The sequence below is a fragment of the Haliotis asinina genome, chromosome 7, assembly GCF_037392515.1.
Source record: "Haliotis asinina isolate JCU_RB_2024 chromosome 7, JCU_Hal_asi_v2, whole genome shotgun sequence".
Lineage (NCBI taxonomy): Eukaryota > Metazoa > Mollusca > Gastropoda > Lepetellida > Haliotidae > Haliotis > Haliotis asinina.
This window is the reverse complement of record NC_090286.1, coordinates 11667949-11695946: the sequence shown is the minus strand read 5'-3', so window position 1 is coordinate 11695946 and position 27998 is coordinate 11667949. Positions and strand designations below refer to the sequence as shown.

At 39.9% G+C, this 27998-nt stretch overlaps 2 protein-coding genes across 5 annotated transcripts; one reads left to right on the top strand and one right to left on the bottom strand.

Annotated features, from left to right (window-relative positions):
* The first annotated feature begins 2 nt into the window (after positions 1-2).
* On the top strand, positions 3-14898 carry LOC137290489 (trafficking protein particle complex subunit 12-like). The gene is made up of 12 exons (XM_067821461.1): positions 3-171; positions 1007-2316; positions 3198-3314; positions 4602-4715; positions 5528-5666; positions 7127-7239; positions 9042-9114; positions 10630-10703; positions 11570-11668; positions 12559-12656; positions 13245-13332; positions 13957-14898. The coding sequence occupies exons 2-12, from the start codon at positions 1018-1020 to the stop codon at positions 14197-14199; spliced, it is 2457 nt and encodes an 818-aa protein (XP_067677562.1). The 5' UTR covers positions 3-171; positions 1007-1017; the 3' UTR covers positions 14200-14898.
* On the bottom strand, positions 13448-27998 carry LOC137290490 (uncharacterized protein C8orf76-like). 4 transcript variants are annotated; one of them, XM_067821463.1, is made up of 10 exons: positions 27950-27998; positions 27197-27391; positions 21613-21760; positions 19273-19408; positions 18670-18782; positions 17137-17429; positions 15901-15973; positions 14953-15012; positions 14578-14655; positions 13448-14406 (listed from the first exon to the last, which is right to left on the bottom strand). In XM_067821463.1, the coding sequence occupies exons 3-10, from the start codon at positions 21715-21717 to the stop codon at positions 14308-14310; spliced, it is 957 nt and encodes a 318-aa protein (XP_067677564.1). In that variant the 5' UTR covers positions 21718-21760; positions 27197-27391; positions 27950-27998; the 3' UTR covers positions 13448-14307. The 4 variants fall into 4 exon arrangements, with proteins under 4 accessions (XP_067677564.1, XP_067677565.1, XP_067677563.1 ...); XM_067821464.1 differs by lacking the exon at positions 27950-27998 and having other exon boundaries at positions 27197-27610; XM_067821462.1 differs by lacking the exons at positions 27197-27391; positions 27950-27998 and adding an exon at positions 22553-22691.

The window sequence follows — 27998 nt, the reverse complement described above, 5'->3', positions numbered from 1 at the left end:
TTGCAGACGATGGAAGTACGACCTGTTACCGACAATATGAACGACACCACCGCTAAACTGGTACATCTGTATTTTACGCAGACGCAACTATATAGTTAACCGCTAAGGGATCAGTTGTTCTTAACCCAGTCTAACCTAACTATCGTGGTCGTGACTGGTCCCTCCTGACAGGTGACACATCTGTTTTATTTCCTTTACGCATCAAATTTGTTTCAGTAAAATGTGCCACGATGCAAAATAAGGAGCACTTCACGCCTTTTGGGTTGCAATCAGGGTAATAGGTACAGTGTTATGACTCGAAGGACAATCTTCTCATGTTTGTGAGATTCCCTAAATCCCCATTTTAACCGGGGAGGGGCATCGATAACTTTTTGGAAACTGAGAAATAATTCACGTTTCATAATGGTCAGACAGGGATGTTTTATGTACAATGACAAAAAACAATTACACGGGTAACAGTATCTATAAGACGAAAAGCTATGGCAATTATTCCTAGCCGACGTCTGTTCAGACACAGCCTCAATTGCCCAGTATTTACATACACTTCAGTGCATATGTTTAAAGTTTTTCAACTGTAACCTGAAATGAATGTATTTTATCCCCAACAATCATCCATTCTCATCATGTTCTGTCCTGTCTCTTTGTAACACATACTTTGTAGATATACAGGACAGGATACAACCATGGTTTTGTTTATAAAAATAGCATTAGGACATTTTCATGTTTTGACATGGCATTCATATTGTTATCAGTCTTGAAAAATATGTTGAGAACCTTTTGGATGACTATGAGTCATTGTTCATAAAAATGTACCAGTGTCAAATCTTGTTCTATGTATATGTTGCAATATAAATTTAATCAAGGTGTTTCATTGTGTGCAGAAATTGTATTGTGACAGTCAAGGACCATGCATTACTATAAATCTATACTGTAGGAATAACTGAAATATCTTGGAGTTTTCTTTTGCTTGTATTCTTAGTCTCCCTAACACATTATTTACCTGCAGGAAATTCAGCGATGGATGATCAGTCGCCTGATATGACTGACATCCTTGAGGATGATCTTGATAGAACCCTCCCAGTTGAGGCTCTGGGTGTTCCAAGTCGTGTAGCTACACTTGTCAACTCCCCAACAACAGATACCCTGGACTCTGTGGCTTTGGAGCCGTCTCCTACTGACGAGGATGATGGGGAAGAAAAGACTGATGGAGTAAATGATGCAGCGAGTGACCAGCAAGGGCCAATCACATTCAATGCATCCAGTGATACATCTCCCACTAGTGAAACACCGAGTAATGAACAGCAGATAACAGATGTCACTGAAGCCTTCTCCCAAGTTGATGTTGGGAATCAGGAGACTACAAACCCACCACAACCAAGTCTCAGCAGCTACTTTGAAAGCCCAGTTGGTGGTAATGATGCTACTGATTTCTTTGACTCTATCACAGTTCCACCAGAAAGTCCTGGGCTTCAGACTGTGCCTCAGTCAGACATTATCCAAGCTGACACCTCTGGTTTGCAAGCTCTTACTGAGAGTCAGTTTGACAGCTTGACAGGAGGGGATCAGGAAAGTGAGATGGTGCAGTCAGATTTGCAGGTGTCACAGCTCGAAGATCCCGAGGTGGGCCTGGTACAGGAAATGGAGGAGTCTGATACCCAACCCACTCACAGGGAGCCAGAGAGCATTCCATTTGAAGGGGAGACACTGTTGACGCCTAGGGAACTGCAAGGTAGTAGTGAGGATCTGCTCAGTAAAAGTGGATTTGAATCCTTCACAGCACAAGGGGAGGAAACTCTCGGTCCATGTGGAGATGGCAGTGAGATGATAAAGGCGTCAAATCAAGAGTCAACACTTAAAACAACAGAGCAGTCAATGCTGTTTCCAGGATACCAACAAGCTCATCAGACACCAAGTGTTGGAACAACACCCACACAGTTATCTCCCCTGTCAACCCCAGTTCACCAGGCTGCCACAAGCGCCCCTCCTCTACAGCAGTCCCCAGGAGCATATTCCTACTCCCAGCCTCCTGGTCTTGACCGTCAGACGTCCGTTCCTTCAGCTCCTCCAAGCCCTTTCCGTCAGTTTGATGGATCCACCACCACAACCCCTCCAGCCTTCTCTTCATTCACAGACGGAACTGATGACCCTTTCACATCCAGCCTCTCCACCAGTGATGCTGACCGCAGATACGATGCATGGCTACCATCGGATGCCACAAGACATATTCTGGTGACCATGGCAACCAGTGCTCCAGGAAGCTATATTCCACCAGCTGAACAACTCAGCTGCCCCAGAGTGATGAGCAGTGAGCCACAGGTAAGACCAGCACTTTTGCATCTTTGTTTGATGAAGGGTATCCTAATGGTTTAAGCATCTCTTCATCATTTTAATGATCCAGTAAAACCATACTCACTCATTCACTTTGTTTGTTAAAAGGCAGTTATGAGTAGTGGAGTGATGATTCATCAATACACATTGATGCATCCATTTATGGAATGCCAGCGCAGTGAATCAATACAAAGTTTTACATTGTCATATATCCCGATGAGATACTTCAAATGAGCGACAGTGTTTTACTTTGGGTACTGCTGAATCCCGATATCTGTCAAGAAAGACTTACTGTTGTTGGATGATTAAAACATATGTACATGTACACTTATTTTTCTTTCATACGTTTCTTGGAAATTCTTGTGCCTGGAACTGTGTCGAGCATAGCAATCGCATTTTATTAACATTGACAAAGTCTTGTTTAAACCTAATTGTCTTATTCCCAAATGAACATTGAAAAACGCTCATGGAATTTTATTTTGATAGTTTAAAGTAGTTTTGTTTTGAAACTTATGGTGTTTTATTGTTGTTGTGAGAATTGAAGATTTTAGTATCATGATACATATTGTATCATCATCCTTGTACCAGGATTCATATCGTATCACAGCTTTAGTGCACAATGCTTTGGAATTTTTGACTAAAATTTTATTATCTCATTTTGTATGCCAATACCAGCACTAGTTATGAGTGTCCATGTGTTAATGAAGACGGATGTGGAATCCTACCATGGATGACGTTATTTCACAGGAAAAGCAGACACCATTGCCCATTAGCATGATAATGATGATTGTTGGGCAAACTCATCTGTATTGGTTCATTTCTGTAAGTATATATCAGGCTGTTGTGATTTCTGAGTATTTATTCTGCAGGGAGATCCAGTGCGTGACCTTGTGTATCGCTACATGGGAGAGCAGGAGTCTGTCAAGAGGAAAGTGCTGACATCACATGATGTATCACAGGACTTTGCTGGCTTGGAACAGCTCATTGTAAGCATATCAGGACATGGAGTCATTACACAATGATATCTTTTGTAGTTTGTGAAATAATCAGTGATGGATCTAGGAATAGGATGATTGGAGACGTTCGGCCTCTTGTGTTAAAAAATCAGGGGCATTATTTAGAAAAAATAAGCGACTGAAGCAAAAACTGAAGTATGTTTTCTTTGTGAAGATACTTCTTTTTAACATGTTAAAAGATAATAAATAAACAAAGATAAATGTAAGAAAGGTTAGATTTTTTCAACACTGATATGTCACAGATTCATTCGACAGAAGTGATAAATATTGCAATATGGAAGCTTATGTCATTGAGGAGGCGTATTTGAGAAACCATATTTGTGTGGAACATGGGAGTGGAATTTGCACTGTTCATGAATGGTGTTTCAGAGTAACAGGACATTTGGGCCTGTAAGTTTCAGATGTCTGTCTGACCCACTGAAAATTCACAGAATCCAATGAATGAGAATTAAACACACATTTCTTATAACTGGCATTAATTATCAAGAAACATAACATTTATGAACAGCAAACAAGTCTGATGTGTCACATACAACAACTTCAGTGAAAGTCATTGCAAAATATGCCATCGGACACTGGGGCCAACGGGTTGTAGACTTCCTCCGGACAATCAGCAAATGAACCGGATTTGTCCCAGGGTCAGACACTATTCATGAACACTGGATTTATGTGACAGTTTAGATTTCTGTGTGCAAACGTCACAAGACTGCTTTAGATCCATTACTGAATAGCATTTACTTCCAAAAAGCCAGGCAGACTGAGCACCCTCAAATTACTAGTATGTTTTGAGTATGCACATTTTTGTTTATCTCAAACAGACTATCTCATATATTTCACAGTTATGAATGGTGGAATAAACTGCGGCAGTTTTAGCACAGGTCAGGACATAATTTTACTGAGGTTTGAAATACAATAAATCTTTTCTTTAATATAGGATATGCTATTCAAAAAATATAGTAGGTGATGGATTTTCAGTGGAATGTAGGAATTCAACCTTTTGTTAGGTATTGTAATATGTTATCATTGTTCAAACCAGCATATGTTCTTAGTTAATATCATTTAGTCAACAAGGATATGCATCTCTTGGAAATGAAGTGGATAATTGTGATTTGAAACATCACAAACAATAGAATGTTGTCGAGAGGAGCACAGTCTTATCACCACTCCTGACCAATCTGCAATGAGAATTGCTAAAATGGATGTCAAATTATTATGAAGTTATTGCTCATCATTGCCCTGAGTGTATTGTATGTCTAGTCTGCAGGATGCTTGAGGGCAGCTGTTGATCTGACAGGGAAGACGCTGGCGGATGCTGGACAAGGGGAGGCAACTGGTGGGGAGCCAACTCAACAGTCCCAATATACTCTACAGGTAGAGGGAGCTTCTTGACAGCCTTCTGTCACCTGACTTGAGTCTATCAAGCCTCCACTGATGGCTAACAGATGTAGTCTTCTGTCTGCTGTTGGGAATTGATTAAATCTCATAACTGATGATTGGTTCATTACAGCTGATCAGTCATCGAAAATACAGGTGTAATTGGTTAGCGTCATATATCAAACTTTCCTGGTTATGTTTGTTCATGCACAAATAATAAAGAAAAAACATGTCCCTCTTTGGAGTGTTTTCAAAATAAAATGCATTTGAAAATTTTACATCTTTAAAGGATGAGTAGTATTTGAAGGATGATAGTATAAATTTCCTGGCGTCTTTAAGGTAATTCAGTCCTGACTTTGAACCAAGCTGTATCAGGCAGACCCAACATTGTGAAAAGTATTGTTAAAGCAAAGAAGTGTTCCAAAATTGTTTCTGTGCGATTATGTCAGTCAATCAGGCCACCACTACTTCTGTCACATGAATGATCTTTTGAATATTATGTTGTGAGTGCAAGGTGGATTCCTTTCATAGCTTGCTCAGTAAATTGCCCAGTCACTGGACAACCTTGAATGCTGTATATATTTCTTGCCAGTTGCCATTGCCATCACATGATGGACTTCTTATTTTGTATGTTGTCATTGTGATCAAGACATTAAATATGAATGTCACTAGTTTTAAAGGCTTTCTAGGAGTAAGTTACGAACATGTTAACTTATGTACAGTTGATTTTCTTCCTGACTTCAGAATAGGGTGCTAGGTGCAAAGATAAGTTTCTCATAAATGTTTCTCTGCACTTTCTTTCTGTGCAGCTGTGGTTTTGCCGTCTGTCGCTGCTGCTTCGTCTACGTCTCTATGATGTTGCTGATACAGAGCTGCGTGGCTTCCAGACACTTGACACACCTGACCTCTACTATGAGTTCTACCCTCATCTGTACCCAGGCAGAAGAGGTAAACACTGTAATGATTGGTTGATTGGTTTGTTGTTTAATGCCACGCTTAGCAATATTCCAGCTTTATGGCATTCTCTTCCCACAGAGGTTACTCCTGTCATATCTTCCTACGTAACCTCTGTTCTAATACGGCCATATTTCCGGGTCATCGAGATTGGTTTAAACATATTTTATTTACAAATATGAACGGGATTGGGGACAAGTTGTCCAACTTAAAATACCCGCTCCCGCTACCCAGTCATCGAGAAATCCCCATGCGGCAAAAAATCACAACAGGCAATATCACCCTTGTTACTATCAAATCAGAACAAGCATTAAATAGACTTAGTTACAATATGGCGGCTCCCATGGAGTTGGTTCATCAACGTGCGAAGGAAAACTTCGGTATTTCATGTTTAACTGAAAATTTGAAACTGGCAATAGAGAGTGCAGGGATCAATCGCCATGATGTGTTTGTAGAAACAAAAACTGGCAGTGGCAAGTTTTCCCGATGCATTCGGAAATTACCGAGATTTTGCGAATGATCACTCTTGAAACAACATCTCTGATTGCACAACTGAATCTGAACGCCTCCAATCGCGAGTCTTGAACACTCGCACCATGAAAGGGCCGTATTAGAACAGAGGTTTTGAAGGAAGATATGACAGGAGTAACCTCTGTGGGAAGAGAATGGCTTTATGGTTGCATTTGTAAATAATAGTGTCTGGACCAGACAGTCCAGTGATCAACGTCATGAGCAACGATCTATGCAATTGGGATATGATGATGTCTATCAACCGGTCCCATTAGTTGACTCTTAAGACAATCATGAGTTATTGAAGATCAGTTTTAACCCTGATCTTCATTGGTAAAATAATAGAGTTACTGGGTTTGTGTTTCTATCAGCATTTTTACAGCTGTCATTGAACTCTCCAGTATGAAAATGGTTGACATTTTGAAAGGTCATCAGTTTTAGTTGCCTCATAACACCAGGCATAAGCAGTGTGGTCTGAGACACAGCATTTTCATGTTCAGTGTTGTTTTCCCTTGTTCTTCAGTCATGGATTCAGTTCTAACATGGATCTCCATGTTAAAACACTGTGATGAAACTCAGTGATAGTCCTCATTACAGTTTATCCTCTTAAATACCTGAGGAGAGGTGACTGGAGAAGGTCAATACCCCAATAACGGACAAAAGAGATGACCAATACTGATTTATATTTCTTTCCTGTTTATCACTTCTCAATAAATAGTCCACTAAACATTAACATCAAATACCATGTTGATGTATTCTTTCATAAAGCAGGACAAGTGAAAAATTAGTTTGGACAAGTTACTTTCTTAGTTCACTTGCTCTGGTACAAGTGGCCTTTAAAAATTTGTTGAACCCCTGCCAACTCGTCGTCAGTACACAGTTACTGGAGAGGTGAGGTAATCAGTGCTGACTGAAGCTTTGTGTTCATACTGTCTATGTTTAAGGTTCCATGGTGCCGTTCGGAATGAGGCTGTTGCATGCTGAGCTCCCCAGTTTCCTTGGGCGGAATCAGGAGGCTCTGGACAAACTGTACTATGTCCTGGCTGTCATCAATAGGGTGAGAGATGAAATAATGTTGTAGTTGCTTGTGTTTTCTGTGTGTTATGTGTTATGTACCATGTGTACTCTGTGTCTATATGTGTCTAATGATGTGTGCATTCTGTGATCTTTGTTTCTGCTTGGTTAGCTGTTATAACCTCTGTATTCTGCATGCTATAAATATAGGAGAAAACATGCCTCCATGCTTTTGGTAGACAGTGTAAAACTGGATGGGGAGGGAATTCCTGGCGCTGATGTTTTTACGTTGGTGGAAAAACATTTGCACTTTGAGGTAGCAAATATGCTATTTAAAATTTTATTTTGCTACCTGAAAAAACAACTTGCTGCTAAGTGTTTTTTAGTGAAACTGTTTATGTTCATCAATTAGTCAGCATTTTCAAATGATAGATCTCCACTTGTACACTTTCACTTGTGAACTTAACGATACTGGTTTTGTACTTTCCCCCAGAATGCTCATCGGAGCTTTCATTGGTCACTAGTAATTGAGACAGAGAACCAGTCGACTGAGTGTGCATGTGCATAAGTATAATATTACTGCTTCCGATGTTTGATAACAGATATTCATCATTTCCTTCGTATCTACAATAAAACATATTCTGTTAGTACAAGGAGAATCCTTGCCATAAAAGGCGACTATGCTTGTCGTAAGAAGCGACTAATGGGATCGGGTGGTCACTCTCGCGGACTTGGTTGACACATGTCATCGGTTTCCAATTGCACAGATCAATGCTCATGTTGTTGATCACTGGATTGTCTGGTCCAGACTCGATTATTTAGAGACCGCTGCCATATAGCTGGAATATTGCTGAGAGCATGTAAAACTAAACTCACTCACTAGTACAAGGAGACCTAAAACAGTTCCATATGGCCAAAGACAGTACGGGAACTAGGAGGGGGAATTATCAGCTATATGAAAGAATGCTGCTACCTGGTAAGGGATTTTGTTGCATATTTTTATACCAGGTAACAAGTACTTGCCAAAAAATTTAATTTCAAACACCGTTTGATCTTAATCTTAAATGATACTTTTCAGTTGATTTCAAACACTTGTATGCCATGTGAATGTGCAGATGTTCAGGTTCATATAGAGTTAGGAAAAGATGATTACAAAAAAGTAAAACCTGGAAAGAGGTCTTACTTACAAAACAAAAACCTTAAATGCGGTTATTCTCTGAAAACAAAAGCTGAATAAATAATATACGGTAAGAAGCAAACTTCAGGTTTATATATCTTGTGTATTCTTTTTTCAGCATAATGTATACTGTAATCAGTAATGCGTCTTACTTCTGTGTTTTATATGACAATTCCAACATTGTTTTACATTAAATTAATGGTCCATATAGCGTGTTGCATGTGCAGTATACTCAGTAAACTGGGTAGTTGCAGTATATCATGACCTGTGGGATATAGAGTGTGTTATATGTCTAGATGCTGTATATCATGACATGTTGGATATAAGATCTTGTGACATGTGGGATGTACAATGTGTTCTGTGTTGCTAGTTGCAGTATATCATGACCTGTGGGATAAATGGTATGTCCAGTGTTGCTAGTTGCAGTATATCATGACATTTTAGGTATATGGTGTGTTCTGTGTTGGTAGTTGCAGTATATCATGCTGTGGGATAAATGGTGGGTCCAGTGTTGCTAATTGCAGTATATCATGACCTGTGGGATATAGAGTGTGCTGTGTGTCTCTAGATGCTGTATACCATGACATGTTGGATATAAGATGTGGTCTGTGTTGCTAGATGCTGTATGTTGTGACATGTGGGATATACATTGTGTTCTGTGTTGCTAGATGCTCTGTAACCTGGACAGTGGGCTGGCTGAGGACGGGAGTGTGTGGGAGATGTCCGCTGACAGTAGGAAAAGTGAGTACAGCATACACAGAAATTGATGAGGTTTAATTGTACATTAATGAGTCCATCATTCAAAGCTGTTGTATCATCAGAGTACTGCAAATATGCAAGTAGCAGTTGACGTACTGTAAGTAGCCTCAGTGCTAATAACATTGTGCACAAGCTTTGATGACATCATTTATGACATCATCAATTATGAGGTCACGTCTGCTAGGGAACCAACATGGCCGTATAATCAAGGTCACAAAATCATACATCAACTGCTAAACCTTCCTCCATCAAAAGCTTTTCCATCTGTAACAGCTGTCCCAGTGATCTATCTACAGCTGCTCTGGAGCCTGTATTCTGCTCCAGCTAATTTCAGTAAATACTCTTAAATTAAGAAATTCCAAATTTATGTATTAATACAGAGAAGTGTCTTATATTTTCCTGATAACAGAAAATGTATGATTTCATGTATAGTTTTGAAATGATTGGATGAGATTTTATATTCATCAGTACAAAAGACAATTTTAAATACTGTACTTTTAGACAAATTTTTTCCTTAATTGCTCACATTGATCTCTTAGTTTGGAGAGTGAGACAAATCCTTGTGCTCACAGGAAACTGAAGATGTAAGGTGTGCCCAAATGCATTCAAGTGCCAACATATGGATAAAAAGTAATTAACACAAGTTGGCATGATGTAACGACCTGCCAATTTCCACTCATTGTTCAGTGGTTGTAACGAATATTGAGTGATTGATTTACTGCCTCTCAAATGATTTCATCTGCCGATAACAGTGTCAATCTCCTAATATCTTGCTGTACATTTTTTGGATGGTGTCAAAATGTCCAGGAAATTGCTGAGGAATCAGCAGTTATCTGCTTAGTGATACTATGTGAAGAAAACAGCAATGCCAAAGGGAAGCAAAAGAGATTGGATTCTCTGTCGCAGCATTCCATTGTTTCATGACTCAGCCATGAAGTGCATGGATTGCTCCTGTGAAAAAAATAGGCATGGTTTCTTTGAGTGAGTGAGTGAGTGAGTTTAGCCTTACGCAGCACTCAGCAATATTCTAGCTCTATGGTGGCGGTCTGTAAATAATTGAGTCTGGACCAGACAATCCAGTGATCAACAACATGAGCATCGATCTGCACAATTGGAAACCGAAGCCGGACCACCCGATCCTGTTAGTCGCCTCTTACGACAAACATAGTTGCGGTTTGTTTGAAGCAACTGAAGTCGTGCTTTGTGCTTGCACATATGCTTTTATCATTTCATGCCAGAACGCAGTTTGAGTGGCTGTGCCACATCCAACTTGCCCAAAAACTAAAACAGGCTCTACACACTTGCGACACAGTCAACATGGGTTTGAACAGCCAGTTTGTACCGTTTGTTGAATTCGGTGATCACTCAGACAATAGAACTCCGACAAATTTGGCATATCAAGTTGATGGGACAACCTATGTGACTTTGCCTAAGGATCCGATGTTTCACAATGTAACAGACACAGATTACCAGTTTACATGCTTCCTTTTCTTTCAGAGTCTGTGGAACTGTGGCGACAACGAGAGATTCAGACTTTGTACAAGATTGCTGGTGTCATGGTGTTTGTGAAGGTACACAACAGGTTTCTTTACTACAGCTGCTATGTAATTAGGAGATTTTACTCACGAGGCAACTACCAGGAATCCTAACTGTTATTCTTGACCATGATTTATTAGTAGTTTTTTTAAAATACAAGATCTTTGTTACTGCTACCACTGAAAACAATCAATTTACAATCTTGTGTTCAAAGCAACCCTTGTGATAAGCCTGAAAATTCTGACAAAGTTCTCAATTAAAAATGTGAATGATTTCATGGTGCCACTTAGAAAGGGTCAAATGTAACATGTTATATGTGGGATTCAAACCCACACCCCTAAAGTCAGGCACCTAACCTGCATAACCCTTTGGGAAGTCACGCTGGCTGAGCGGGTCAGGCAGCTCATATTGTGTGCTGGCAATTAGGTGCCTTACTCTGAGGGTGTGGGTTTGAATCAGGATGTGACTCAACCCAACAAAAGTACTAGATTCAGTGCTTTACTGTGAAAGTGTAATCCCACATACATTGTGTTAAAACTTAGAGATTTGAACCATCCTAAATGTCTGGACAGATGGCCAAAATTGTATGGCAGTGTGTTCTGTTTAGTTCAGGTTTCTTTGAGTGAGAGACACAAATGTTGATGGACTTCATTTCATAAGAATGAAGATTTTTATGGATATCAACTTCTTTATTATGAGAACACAACGTTTCGGAGTTAATGCTTACTCCATCAGGTGAATGAGAATGGGATTCAGAGCTATATTTATTTCACTTCTAAATGCCCTTCAAAGACTTGACTTCATTTCATGCTACACCCTGTAACACCCTGTGACAGTAGTGACTTCTCATATCTGATATTCATGAGATTACTTTTAAGTTTGAATGCTTAACATTCCCCAGGACTATGAAGCTGCCCTATCTGTGTACGAGTCTCTGGAAGAGAAGGTCAAAGACAACATGGAGTCTCTGAGGAGTGGGATTGGGCGAATATATCTTCAGGTAGTTTTTCTTTGTGACTCAAGTGAGCAGTGAATTAAGGCCTGTAGTGGCATATGGATGACATCCTATGAAGAAATTATCTGTGCACAACTTCCTCAGCATTGTCAGTTGCTGCCATTTTGTAGTCATAGATAGAGGGGAAACAAGTGGCTAATTTCTGTGAAGTTTCTGTGAACGTCAGTTTTAGATTGAATGATTCATGCATCCAAGAATCGTTTTCAAACATGTTGTCAAGGACCATCAAACATTATCTCAGCAAATCTATTATTCTGCCAAGGGGAGATAAGGTAGCCTAGTGAGTGAAGCGTTTGCTTATCACGCAAAAGACCCGGGTTTAATTCCCCTAATGGTACCTGTGAAGCCCATTTATTGTGCCAGCCCATGGTGATATTGCTAGAATATTGCTAAAAGAGGCTTAAAAGTAACTCACAGTCACTATGACACAGTCTGAGGGTTAATGTCATATCTCAGTGGTGTAGATCAATAATTATGCTGTTGATCACTGGATTGTCTGGCCCAGATTCGATTGTTTACAGAATGATACCACATTGCTGGAATATTGCTGAGTTCACCCCCACTGAGCAGAGGGTGAACAGATCCTGACATAGCTAAGGGAAACCACTGTGCACAAATTTGCAGCACTGTTGAGTCCTTGTATCTGTTGCTGTCCATATGTTCCCAACTGCCATGTGCGAGTGTTGTATCCAGGATAATGGAATAAATCTAGACTCAACTCACTTGAGGTTTAACAGATCCTGACATAGTGAAGGGACTCCACTCTTCACAGAAGTGTCCTTTCTGTCCTTTCTGTCTGTTGCTCTCCATATGTTTCAACCTGTGATTTTTTTTTACCCAAGGTAATGAAGTGATAATCTGGTGTTCTGTTGCAGATGGGAAATGTTCCTGATGCCCTGGCAATCTTCAAGCAGCTGGAAGCAGATTCTGAGAAGGGAGACAACACATCCAGCTGCAGGAATGCCATCAACAGGTACTGCAGGAAGAGTCAATCCAAGGTGTTCATGAGAAACCTGGGTGCTGTGTAGCAGGCTGTGCTCATCTTCCTGGGGACCAGTATTTATTTCCAATCCAATTACATGGCATATAGCCCATTTCAGGTGGTGAGAAGTGAGTGAGTGAGTTTAGTTTTATGTCACACTTAGCAATATTCCAGCTATATGGCGACGGTCTGTAAATAATCGAGTCTGGACCAGACAATCCAGTGATCAACAACATGAGCATCGATCTGTGCAATTGGGAACCGATGACATGTGTCAACCAAATCAGCTAGTCTGACCACCCGATCCCGTTAGTCGCTTCTTACGACAAGCATAGTCGCCTTTTATGGCAAGCATGGGTTGCTGAAGGCCTATTCTACCCCGGGACCTTCGCGGGTCAGGTGGTGAGAAAATGTCTCCTTGCAATTTTGCGGTTTCAGAAAGATAAATTTGCAAATATTTTACAAAATGTCCTGGAATAACTTGTTTCACTAAAAAAAGTGAATTATTTAAATTGCAGCTAACACTATATGTACATATGTAACAATACTTTATGTCTCTGTGTTTTTGTTTCCCATCAGGGGTCTGGCTGCCATGTGCCAGAACAACTTCTCGGAGGCTTATGGTCTATTCAAGCTGGCAGTGCAGTTAGAACCACTAAATACATGTGTAAGTGTGAAAACTGTTAGCATGGGTTGGCATATCTGTTTGAACTGACAACAGAGGCTGCTGTAATAACTATGACAACTGGTATATACTGGACAAAAATAGGGATATTCATAAATTTTGAAATTATGAATAGTGATCTATTTTATTCATTGACATACTGATAAATTATCAGTCATAAAAATACCAATATCCCTAACTTAATTTGACTGGTATATTAGATCTCCAGTTACAGTATGATCTCCAGGTACTCTGTTCACACACCATTTGTGTCTTTTAGTGTCGATTATGTTGGCAAAACTTTATGAGTTATCAGCAGGTGTTGATGTTGCATGTCAACAGATGATGTAATAGTGGTTTGTAAAGCGGTTTGTTATCACAGGATTGTGATATCTCTCTGGAGGTATGGGAGCAGTCGCCCAGTCACCACAATTTGCCATGCAGTGTATAATCCTTTGGGCACACAAGAAACCTTTTGTCCTAGGTTTGAATGTGTGCATGTTTCTTAGCTCTATAATTATCCAATACCAATCCAATAAAAAGAGGCTAAAATACCAACACATGACATTACTTAAAGGAAAATGTCACATGATAGAAAATGTCAAGTTATTTTCTCTATCTGTGCAGGCTGTCAACAACATGGCGGTATGCTCATTGTACCTGGGCCGGCTCAAGGACGCCCTCAACACCTTGGAATCCCTTGTCCACCGTGACCCTGCGAACAACCTCCATGAGGGCATCTTGTTTAACTTGTGTACTCTGTATGAGCTGGAGTCCTCACGGGCACTGCACAAGAAGCAGACCATGCTAGACCTGGTCAGTCGACACAAGGGCGACGGCTTCCCGATTGTCTGCCTCAAGATGACCTAGACAATCAGGTGTCATGTGATATCCAGTGTCTCTATGGATGTATAGCTAAGGTGAAGGTCAATAGGGTGTGGAATGTTATCTTGGACTTCCACAATTTTGGAAGAGATGTCACGTGTTGACCTTCACATTGACATTTTGGGAAGAGGAGGTAACTGAGGACCAAGCAAACCATCGGATGTTGAAGTCCTCCCGACCTCCAGCGGGAAGCTGCAATACCAAACAGTGATGATCATGAAGAAGGAATACATATGTATTAGAATCTGTTATGTAAAAGCACTATCATCAACATGGCGTGCATACCATAATTATAAATAACTTGAGAGCTGCCTCCCATAGGCGTTATCTTGGTACACCCACAATATGTGATAAGTTGCTTACCTTGAATGTTTTGTCTGGAGTGTTGCTTTCAAGGTCATCACCATCCCACTTCTCCAGACGAATGTCTCTCCCCAGAAACTGAATCAAATTATGCATTAGTGTTGCCAATGTGTCTTGCAGCTCCATCATAGTGTCAAATTGAAGGATTTCTCCAGAATCGCATTGTTGTGATATATAATTGTGAACATCTAAGATGATGTACTAGGTTAAAACCAATCAGAAACAACATTCCAAGGTGTGTTTATTTCTTTGTTACTACAGATATTCAGTTTATTGTGAAAATGTGAAAGAAAATGAATAAAATTGTAAAATAGCTGCCCACATCATGGACATGTGTTTTAGTGATACCACGATTTCAACTGTTTCAAAAGTTACCTCTGACCCCCGAGCCATAATCTCCTCGGAAACTGCCAGCTCCTGCAGCCTCTCCTCCATCTGCAACAACAACCAGCAACATCAGCAAACTACATCAACACTAGGCTGCTTCAACACTCTGCAACACTGACTATCTGCAATATCTACAATTTACAAGATAACATAGAGATCACGAACTTCTATCAGACAGATCCGTGAAGGTAGAATAGGCCTTTAGCAATGCATGCTTGCCATAAAAGGTGACTCTGCTTGTTGTAAGAGGCGACAAACGGAATAGGGTGGTCAGGCTAGCTGACTTGGTTGGCACATCAGTTCCCAATTGCACATACCGATGCTCATGCTGTTAATCACTGGATTGTCTGGTCCAGACTCGATTATTTACAGACTGCCATCATTAGCTTGAATATTGCTGAGTGCGGTATAAAACTAAACTCACACACTCGATCAGACAAATTAAAGAAGACTCTGAGACAAGAGGTGGTTGGTGGTTGTTAAGGCCAAACAAACTAAATATTGTGGTTCCGATTACACCTCTTCAAAATTTAGGGTTTGTAGGTCAATTATTTTGTTGTTGACATTTTGCTTTTGCAGTAAAAACTAAAAACACATTTATGAATGTGTAATTGTCTATTCAAGCTTTTCAAGCTTATCAAGCTCGCTGCCATCATGTCGACCCTTTCTATCAGAATGACTGATGTCCGTTATTGCTGGGAGAAAAGAGTGGTATCTGAAAGTTTATTTTATTCATACTGCCCCCCCAAAAATAGGGTCAGCACCAGAATTCATGGGTTAGTTGGATACTGGAACCAGGACTTCTATTTTTTAGGTTCATGAAAGTGGCTGGGCAGTGAAAGTCAAGTAGAAGGGGTCAAGTAGAAGGAAGGTTACAGTGGGGGAGAAAAGTGGTGTGGGTAGGATCAAAGAGACATTGGGATGACTGATGTGTACCTGCTGCAGAAGGGCTTGATCACGCTGACGGATCACCTCACTCACAGTACGATGCACACTCTGAAGAAGCAGTCTGGAATACACATCCATTTCAATGTCAGTCTACCAAACATAATTCATAGTTTCATAATTATAGCTGGGCCGATGTCAATGGTGATCAGATCCACATAAAATTAGTTCCATGCATAAAATTCCTAGTGTAAACTGTTGTGGAAATAATATCCACATTAAATTCTGCCATGGTAGTAATTCTCACTCACAGCACAATTTTACTAACTTTTCACCGACATTGAAATAGGAAATGACTTGTCCAGACAATCTGTCATACTGATGTCATACAAGTTTTAAATCCTGTACATTAGAGAAAAGACGTATATTTCCATTTTGGTATGATCAACAATTTGGTATGATCATTTCCCATAGTCATCTATGTTTTTGTTCACTTTAATGTTGGGAATTCAGTGTTTGCGGTAGGTTTTGTCAGAGTACGTGCAGAAATGAAATTATAAATGTGTGGTCCAAATCATTAGTGCACAAAATGTTCATTACAATCCAGAATCATTTCAAAATTTCTTTTTTTTGATATGTTGCTGTTTTAAGGTATTTTTCTTAGAATTAAGCAGCATCAGACGCAATGCGTCCAAAAGAATGTTTGCGTGTATTTTATTATTTTTTGTGTGAAAAACGCAGGTTTCTGCGTCAACGCAAACACTGGAATTAGTCAAAATCTCACAGTTGATGATTTGTTAATTACAACCGATCAATCATAGATAATAATTGGTTAGAATTGTTTATAGAATTCTCCTGGTAATGTATGTCAATGCACCAAAAATATAGAGAAAGCATGTAGGTCTTTCAAGTCCTATTTTCAAACTGCGCAAAACTGCATTAACATTTTCACGTTTTCAAGGATGACTTGGATTATATTCAAGGATGTAAGAACATAAACTTCATGGAGTGTTTAAGATACTACAAAAAACTATTTGTGTTTGGTTATGAGAAAACATGATCAATTACTTGGTCATTTAGTCATTGTGACCAATCTTCGATTAATTAAATTAATCGGACCACCACTTGCTCAAACTGAAGAATATCACACACAGGGTTTGAAACAACAGGTAAATGGTGGTGCTCAAGCAATCACAACAAAATGCCAGTATCATTGTAGATTCAGGCTCTGAAGGATAAACATCTTGAGAGACAACATGCCAAGTTCTTCCAAAGAACAGAACTCACTTTGTTCTGAGGTAGCATGTGATCAACTTCATCTGAGCAGACACTCCAACCATGAGTGACTCCTGGTGGGTAGGATTTACTGCTGGCGCGTCTTGGTGGTTTTGGTTGTCATGGAGTACCTCATGCTGGTAGACCTGAGCAAGCTGTAGCCAGAAGTGAGTGTAGTGAGGCTGTTGGCTAATCAGGAAGTGGAGACAACTCTCAGCCTTTGGCCAATCTTTGGTTGCTAGGGCAACTTCAGACTGAAGAATGTAACTTTGTTTCTTCTGATCAATATTCTGTGCTGTGTCCACCTACAAGAGATAATCATACAAGTGAACTCACTGAACTGTACAGGAAACATGAGTTCTGGCATACGTCATCACAAGCGTGTTCACTGTATTTCAAACTGACTGGTCCAACTTTGCATTTGAATTAGTGAGTTTAGTTTTATGCCACACTCTGCAATTTTCCAGCTATATGGCAGCAGTCTGTAAATAATTGAGTCTGCACCAGACAACCCAGTGATCAAAAGCATGAGCATCAATCTGTGCAATTAGGAACCGATGACATGTCAACCAAGTCAGCAAGCTTGATCCCCTGATCCCATTTCTCACCTCTTACAACAAGCTTTGTCGCCTTTCATAGCAAGTAGCAAGTATAGCAAGTATAGGTTGCTGAAGGCTTCTACCTCAGACCTTCATGGGTCACCTTGCATTTGATGCTGACAAATATTGTGAGCATGGATCTACATAACTTGGAACCCAGTCAGCAAGCCTGACCACCCAATCCCATTAGTCGCCTCATACAACAAGCATGGAGCAGGTGAATGTTTTAAGGTACAGCATTATTCCAGCTGCATCTGAAGATGATTACATTTATTCCACACAACCAAAGGTTGACTGCATGAGCAATAATTCTTTACTGCACAACCTGTGGTAACCACTCAATCTCTATTAGTCTATACTTATGACTTACTTTCCGCACAAGTTAGTGACTTAAAAGGGAGCAGCAATATTTCAGTCACATTATAACAAGATTTCAGGTAGGGAATGTCCAGATTGAACTGCCTTATTTAATCATGTAAAGCACTTTGTATTGCTTAAAATATAATACGTCCTAGGTACAACACTTCTTCACTGGTACTTTTGATGGCTATCAGTGATCGAGTGCTGAACCTAGGACGTATTATTTTCAGCGATACAAGCAGCTGTGGTTTTTACTGAAAGTGCATCATAGTAACAATAGTTGAAGTTTGGGAAAAGAAGACACGAAGATCTCTAAATGAGAAACCTTCCCACTGCACATCCCTAATCCCTACTGAATATGTAGCATTAAGGCCTCCCACACTCCCCAGCCACTTTTTGAGCTACCCTCTGCCCCATCAGCCACCCACTGAGCTACCCTCTGCTGCCCCACCAGTCACCTCCTTAGCTACCTTCTGCCCCACCATCCACCCATTGAGCTACCCTCTGCCCCACCAGCCACCCACCAAGCTACCCTCTTCCCCACCAGCCACCCACCAAGCTACCCTCTTCCCCACCAGCCACCCACCAAGTATTGTGCAGTGTCCACTGCCTCCTGTATACGCCCCAGTCTCAGACAGCATCTTGCCATTGACTGATGGAGGTCAAGTCTGGTCGCCTGTGCGTGTCCTGGCAGTACCTCTGTCACAGAACAACCAGGAACATTAGAAAGAACGCAGAAAACAAGGCTTCATGGCAGTGAGTCAGTTTAGTTTTACCCTGCCTTTAATTCTACCTACATCATGGTGTAGGACAAAAGAAATTGACTTCACACATTATGCCCATGTGGAATTGAGCCTGAGCATTTGGAGTGACAAGTGAACACTTTAGCCACTAGACCACACCACCGCCCTGGTTACATTGAAACGTTAAACTGAAAAAAAGGAAACCTGATATACTTAGCATACGGAAAAACAATCACAGGAAATCTAGACGCAAGACATTAAAATACAACAAGGAATTTGGGCACGGAACAATACACAGATTATAGGAAACTAAGAAAATTTGATAGATCACTGGAAACTGGTAACAAGGAAAATCTAACTGATCCCAGCTAACTGCCAATAAGGAAAAATTTCACATCACAGTATACATTCACAGACCAGAGCACACTTACAGATACATCACTTACTGATTGACTGGGCATACAGCTCAGCTGCTGATGCAAAGTTGCCATGGTGATACTGATAGTCTCCGCTGAACTTGAGCAGCTGAGAGTTGTTATCGGACACGCGGTCATCTGTGAGGTCCACCTCGGACTCAAACCACTGAAACGTGAAACATCAGTCAATATGGCCACCATGGTTTCTCCATGAAAGATTCCTCCTCACACCACCTGAGGGTACTCAGGTTCCTATCAAGCACTGCTACAATGTCAGAAAACTAATCTATTATTTTCAGATGATGCCCTTCTAACTGAAGTATTGAAAATATACATTAAGTAAGATAATCAGTAAAATCAGTGTCAATGCGCTATGGCTTTAAATAATTTTGGAATGTGCGAATGAAGCAAATATGATGCAGTCTTTGTTTCCTTGTGGTTTACCTGGTGTAACTTCTAAAGGGGTACTCATTACGGAGTAAATGATCTGAACTTAATCAGAATTTTTCCATATCATGGAAGCCTAAAAATAACAGTGCGTGGTATAGACAAACTGCAGACTGAAAGGTTACATCAGGTGTACTGGTTTCTCTTGTCTCAACCAGTACCCACATGCAAAATGGATGGCAGAGCCTTCTCCACTGTCGCACCTCAATTATGGAACACTTTACCATCAAAACTGAAAACCACCATCTGTGAATCCACTTTTATAAGCCTGATGGAAACCCTTTTGTTCAGAACTGTGTACAATATTTAATCTTTGTTCCCCTTTTCATTCTCCTCTCCTACACATGTGCCAGTGAGCAACAAGATGGATGGATACCAGGTGCAATACAAATGAATTATTATCATTAGGAGTATTATCACTCTCAGTCCTTCGCAACCTGATCTTTCCACAATCTGTTGAAGAGACTGTCTTACCATGGTCCACACAGCATACCCACTACTGAATGTTTCTGATTCACCAGGAGTATTATCATGACAGGTACAGTGGAACCTGCCAACACTTTCACACTGTCAAAACCAGCCTAAAATTTTGGACCCATCTTATAACGATATTATGATCATTAAAACATTGTCTAATCTAGCACCTATCTATTCCATATTCCGGTATGACTTTCCAGTCCCAATTTTAACTTTAATTGTAAATCAAAAGTCACTGTGTTCTGCAATCTGATTGGTTGAAAAACATGATCAAATGGTATTAGATTCCCGGAAACTGCAAGACTATTCACTGTGTACTTACACGTAAACAATTGTTTTGTTGTGTCATCAACAGTGGTGACGTCATTCAAATCATATTGTGACATCATTCTAACTTTACGTTGGAGCAACTCCAAATGCTACCATGGGAACCAGCTGAAAAGGCAAGCTGATGACACTTTACTGCTGTACTCACACGCGATGTAAACGAGTGCAGACAGTAAAACCCCTTTGGTTTACTTTTTTGTTTACAATGTCGATAAACATCATGTGTTGGCCAATTTCCGGGTGTTATTGAGTATTTGAAGCGTAGGTTCCAAATGCATTCCCGTGCTTCAAATACTCAATAACACCCGGAAATTGGCCAACACATGATGTTTATCTCCTAAATACCACTGTCTTAACCAGCATGGGTAATAGCAGTCCGATCAAGGACCCACAAACACTAATTAATCCTCTTGGCACACTAGATAATCAGAAAGCAGTGATTGTGAAGTGAGTCAAACGCTCGTAGGATTACTGTGGTTATGCTTTATAACAGAGGGATTGCATTGATGAGTGAGAGAGTTAATCTCAGAGCTCCAGACAAGGTGCGTATTTTCATATTTTATGCAATAAATTCACATTTACTCCATTAATTACAAATCTGGGGATACAAAAAATGCATAAATATCACTTAAAATGCAACAGGTCTATAATACCCTGTGTACTTTACTCAACTAACTTCTGTGTATTAAGAAGCATTTTTATTTATATGTTTATCGGTGTTAATTACCCAATAAGGATAAAAACTCTGGTTGAGAATACTCAATTCTTTAAACTAGTGGGAAGTACACAAAATGCTAGTTACTAAAACATACATACCTCATACATAATGAGGCATGAGAGTAAAACTACCCAGTTGCTTGAAAAGCTATCTGGAGCTTTGAATCTTATCAAATTTACCACAATTACAAAAAATCAAAAGCATTTCAGAGATAAAGAGATTAACAAGTGTACATGGCAGCCATGTTGGAAAATCATTGTCTCTGTCTTATCCAGCACCCTGTCTAAACCAGCATTTTATTTCGGTTCGGTGGTTTCACTGTCATAAAAATGTTCACCAAAGCCAGTTAACCCAACAAAAGACACCAATACTTGACCCTTCAGTGCTGGCAAGGTACTGACCAGTGGCGAGCACACTTTAGCATTGAATGATGTGAGTTTCGGGATGTTACTGCGATCACGGGTTTCCCCTAGATCCTCATCCTCTAGAGCAAGACCAAGCTCCATGGTTGTCTGCTAGCGATCTCCCTCTCTCACAGTACCTCAGTCACTGAAACAAGACATTTCAAGTTCTGCAAATTTCAAAGCAAATGCAAGGATAACATTTCAGACAAGTGTTAAGCAGAAGCAAAGTGTTCATCCATAACAAAAATGTAACATAATGGAGAGAGTGTTCATACTATTTCAACTGTTTTTCTGTTCTTGCTCTTTCAGTAAAATATTTCAGTGCACATACAAGAGATAGCCAACATCAGTCCTGTTTTAACTGATCGATCTTATCCACACCGTGTTTGAATCCAGATGGAACTCAACCCACTAAAAATGTTCAATTTCTAAGATTCTGTACTTTACTGAGAAAGTTTAACCCTAAATATAACAAACGTTACTCTTTCAAAAGTCCACTTGAAATACAAATCAAAACATTTTTCCTTCACACTGACAACGGTGATGACTAGACATGCTGCAGTAGCGGCAGCAGCATTCGAGCCATCAACAGACTGAGGTTAAACTAGATTTTAGGAGAAAGGGACTTGTCTTTTCAGATTGTCACTACTTGTCGTATAATTTATAATGCACCTGAAGAACCAATGATATGTATATGTCATATCAGAGACTATCCTATTTATTTGGTACCTTGTTTTTTCATTCTCCTCGAGGGAGCAGCGAAATTAAAGCGGGGCTCCAAGTAAAGTTGACTGTGCAACGCAATGTATTTCATCCAGCAACATATGTCTCATATGCGGCGATTATACCGTCTACTTTTACAAATTGTATTACAGGTCAAGGTGGATTATAGGATTTCCATTTGTGAGAGGAACTCTTTCCCCATTTATATTCATACCTTCGTAGACTGTGCGTTATATTTCACATCGAGTTCGATTAGCGTTTAAACTCTCTCGCAAACACATTTGTAATGCTGTAATCACATGTGAATGGATGTGAAGCGCTACTGCCTAACAGTGTCCGGAGCTTGCACCGGTGTCCATGGAAATTGAACACCATGAAAAAAGACCTATAATAAACTGAAAGATTGCCTACCAATGGGGTTCGTCGTTACCACTCACCCCATTCCGTCACCTGGAATTACACGAGTTGGACACTAATGGACAGAGCCGTAACTGTTGTAATCTTTGCCTAACGTTGTTAACGAGGAAATTAGACTTTGTCTAACTGAATCTGGTGACTTCTGACGATCAGGTGATCTAATGTTTGATGCTAACTTAACGTAGTTTGGCTTTTAAAGTTTCACGTCCTTTGATGCTAGTATCGGTTTGGTTTCGCCCATGTTTCAACTTTCATCCACCAATTAATGTCACGGACAGACAGATACATGAATGTCGTATATAAATAAATAATATATCAGGTAAGTATGCCCATCAATATATAACACTAACACTCACCAAGCTGCTTGCATCATGTTTAGATAATAAATGCGTCTACTCTGTCGACAATGATTGGAAAGTGCTTCTCATACCCAAGCTGCGTGTAGTATGTTTAGATAATAAATGCGTCTACTCTGCCGACAATGATTGGAAAGTGTTTCTCATACCCAAGTGTGCGTGTAGCATGTTTAGGTAATAAATGCGTCTACTCTGCCGACAATTTTTGGAAAGTAAAAACATCGCACAGACATGTACCCGATACACATCATTCATCACAATGTCTCACCACTGTGTTGTATGCTTGATAACTTGAGAAATAAACATCTAAACATTACAAACAATTAAACAATAAAGTCAACATAATAATAAAGTCAATATAAAGTTTGATATATGGTGACGTTTTAGCCCTTTAATCAGTAGCCGTTTTCGCCAATTTGGTACCGTTTTCACCAAACGATTTCGGTGCCGTTCTGCTGTGGTTCCGTTTTAGCTATAACCCGGAAATGACTGATAGTCAGATTTCAGATTTGTATACAAGCGAAGTGCAAACTGACACAGATGTCCAAAAGCCCTGAAGTAATCACAAAACATAAGATTCAACCAAAATTACAATACCTATATAACCTGGTAAAAAATAAATAACATACCTAAACAGTATTGTGTTTGTATGAATTAAAGGTAGAAGTAGCTGAACAAAATCTTTTGGATGTCACAAAAATGACTGCAATTCTAGACAGAATGAAGTACATTTGTGGAAAGGGTTATTTCTGACATGGACGCACGCATGCACGAATGTAACATTCCCCCCCCCCCCCCCCCCCCCGTCATGATAACAGTTTTAGAATGTACATCGTAACGAGCCAGCTTCAGTTAAACGGAAGTTGCTATACCTTCGATTCTATGTTTTCTGATTTACTCACCAGCTTACCCGTGAAGGTCCTGGGTAAAACGTATCTTCAGTAACCCATGCTTGTCGTAAGAGGCGACGAACGAGATCAAGTGGTTAGGCTCACTGGTATATGTAATCGAATCCCATTTGCGCAGATCGATGTTTATGCTGTTGATCACTAGATTGTCTGGTCCAGATTCGATTACTTACAAACTACCACCATATAACTGGATTGTTGCCGAGTGCGGCGCAAAACTAAACTCTCTCAATCACTCCTCACAGCTTCCAAAATACAAAAACGTTATCGCGAGAACACAGAAAAGACGTTACACCAACAACCGAGACTATCACGTATTTCTACAGCTTTATCTTCTAGAAACAAACCAGAAATAAACAAGCAAAGAACATGCTTCAATAATACTGTTCCTGTCATGCTGTCCAATGCATCACGTTATAAATGGCACAAGGTCCAGAAAGGCTGACAGTCCTAGCAAATTCAGTTCAACCTCAAAGTTCATGATGCTTTCTAGTGACACAAACGTTCGTCAAATGATGAACCTGTTAATGCGGTGAAGTTGACTCAGTTTCACAACTGACATCATAGAGAGACCGAGTTTGGTCTTTGACATGCAAACTATGCAGTATCCTGTCCTAAGGGGCATGAACAAATTGATTTGACAGCGCTGAAGTTAGAAACAGAAACCTTAGGTAATTTTAGCAAATCCAATTTAGTACCGACGTACCCACTGGTAACATTGGTTAACACTGAAAATTACTGAACTGCAATGGTTACACGTGTTTTTAATATTGATATCGACTTCGCTTATCAGCCCATCCGTATTTTTCATGTATTTCACACTTCCAGCCTCTAAAAATATAGACCCAAACGTACTTAATTCTTTTTTCAATAGTGTAACTTTATTTAGGAAATTATTAATTTAAAATTTAGATCACATGGTAATAATCCAAGGCGCTTGGCTTGGCCTGTCCATGCAGGAGAAGCTAGGACACAATCTCCGTATTTATTACATGCAAACTGTATGGAAATGATTTTTTAACTACAAGGGCATGATAACAAAAGCAGATTGGTTCGTGAATACTATTCACATTAGCATGCTTACCATACGACCAGATAGTCAGTTGAGCCATCTCCGCGAGGGTGAGTGAGTGAGAGAGAGAGAGAGAGAGAGAGAGAGAGAGAGAGAGAGAGAGAGAAAGGGGGGGGGGGACACCCCCGCTGTGTTATTTTTCAAATATCTACAGTATGACATAAAAACAAACAAAGCCAAATTTTATATAAAGCTTGGTTGAAACAATTCATCGATTAATCCAATCTGCAATTCGAGTAGGCATTGATAAGACGAAAGCCCAATCCCGTTCAGAGCATTCGTCACACACAATACATGCATAATGCATATTTCAGAGCAGAATCCCAGGAGCTGCTTTTGTTGTCCACGTCACTACGGAGATCATTATTTATGCAGAACCATTACCTAATATGACGCTGAGTATCTGATATGCAGTTTAAAGTGAAATTGCATAGCGTTAATATCATACATAGTAATAATATCATATATAATATATACTTTCATGTCTATAAATATTCATTCGCCGATGCAATATGTGGATATGTACATGGTGATGGTGTTAATGTTGTTTCCCAAGGTCAACCAACCAACAACCAACAAACTGATGTAACCATCGTATTCAACAGACTACAGTGCATAACTACAGCAATAGTAGAGTGACTGACACATTCAGATGTAGTACTAGTCATATATACGATTAGTCAGCTCTATGCTTTTTATCGTATTAACATGAGATCTTCTGATTCTTGTCACTGAAAATGCCTGTGAAAATGTACACCACTTCCTGTTAGAATGTAAACTGTACAACATTCAAAGAGACACGTTAATGATAAATTTGAAAAGTATTGTAAAACGTGACTCTCCAATCACATAATCATCAATGTTACTTGGACAGAATGAATACGTTTTGAAATTTGTATTTATCAAATGAACGCAAATTTTTATTTATCAAACGAACGCAAATGTTTATTTATCAACCAAAACCTTTTGCGTAATAACATTCGTTGTGATCCTTCCTCTCTTTAAAGTGCCTAGAGTTTCCTTCTGTTCCCTCTAGACTTAAAACAAGTCTATGAAGCAAACACATTTTACTGAAAAATGGTCATAGCAAAGAAAAAATATGAAACGAAAAGGAGCCCTGAGACTTCCTTCATTTTCAGAAGCTGTGCTAATCCAGACTTGTCACATTTTCAAGACGTGCTTGGACTTTCTTGGCTATATTGGCTTCAGGGTCTGTAACTCATGCATGTAAATATTAGTACTTTACTATCTTGGATAACCTGTCCCCAATTCCTTTCATATTTAGGAATACATATTGAATCGGAGGCAGTATAACAAGAGCAGTTAGGGACCGTTCATAATTTGTGGCTGGGTGGTGGTGGTTACGAGTGGGTGCACGGTGTCATGATTGTTATGGCGTTGCATGCACAGTGTGAATGATTCTACACAAGGCAGGTGATTCTGGAAATGGGCTCCTTGTAGCTCTTCCTAGACCTTTCCGTACTTACCAACTACAAACCTTACAAGGGATAGTTTACAGTTTACAGCCATCTGTTCTCCCTGATATAACATACCACTGTCTGTCACAGGATGTATGTATTACACCTAACGGGTATGTTACTGTCAATTTTCGAAATGTGTGCTTTGTCCACTAATGAATAAACCCAGGTCAAAATGATTTTCCTTTATCTGCATTTATTAGAAGTAAAGCGACTTCATCTAGCCCATTAAATTATTTCAATTTGAAGCGATCTAAATGTAACAAATTTGATGAAATAACTTGTACGATTAGTGTTAAACATATATTTTAGATTACATATATATTCACTGGCATTTCTTTTGCCCGACCGCTCTCTTTCCGGTTGAGGTAGGAGATGAAAAATACGTCCAGCCTGTACAACTCAATGCTTCGTTTAGTTAGGTTAGCTTGACATGATGTACTTGTCCAAGCTCCAATGCATAGGCTAGCCCTTTGTCCTGTGCACACTACAGTAAGGATCGAGGTGCTCAAGGAGCAGTCCTACCCAAACTTTCTCTCTGTTTCTATCTCTGCCTCTGATTGTCTATGTGTTAATCAGTCACTGCCACTGTCTGTGTTTGCCTCGGCAGATCTCTGATGTCTGTACCTGTCTGTTTCTGCGGGCGATCGTCTTCTGTCACTTGATGTAGTTGATGTACTTGACTCTGGTTGACTTCAGTCTGTCTCAGTCTCTGGGATGAAATGCTACCCGGCCTAGGTGTGTTTGCATATCAGACTCTGCTATCTTGCTTTTGCATCGATATTGCTGGAAGATTGTTCCACCCGAGCCCATGAAGGGAACCTCAAAACAACAAAAGCAAGAAAAATAACCCAAACAAAACCAACAGCACAAAACAAAAAGCAAAGCAAAGTAAAAAAACAACAAAAAACCAAACCAAACCAAACAAAACAAAAACAACAAAACAAACAAAAACAAACAAACAAACAAAACAAGCATGCAAACCAAAACAACAAAACACAAAACGAAACTCACTCTCTACTGGTGTGGTATTGTAAATGTGAGTGAGTAACAGGTAAATTAATTCATTAGAAATATGAATCAGTTACAAAGTCACAGATTGTGGCCGACAACACCTGTTCGTAACACATGTCTGTATTTCAGCAGGTGGTATGTAATTTATCGTTTTCAATCCCGACAACACTGCATGTAGTCACATGTTTCCTATATTTCTACCCTCGGCTCCACCGGTGTCCCGATATCAATGTCACGTTATCCAGTGTCGACGGGTGAACGTGACTGTCAACACCCGATACAAGGTGTGATATAAGGTTTGTGCAATGATTTGAGAGAACAGAGATGAATATCAGTACACCGTTGAATATCAGTCAGTCAACCTACCGTCATCACTGGGCTATGTGGCAAGATCCTCTAATCTAAACATACCTGT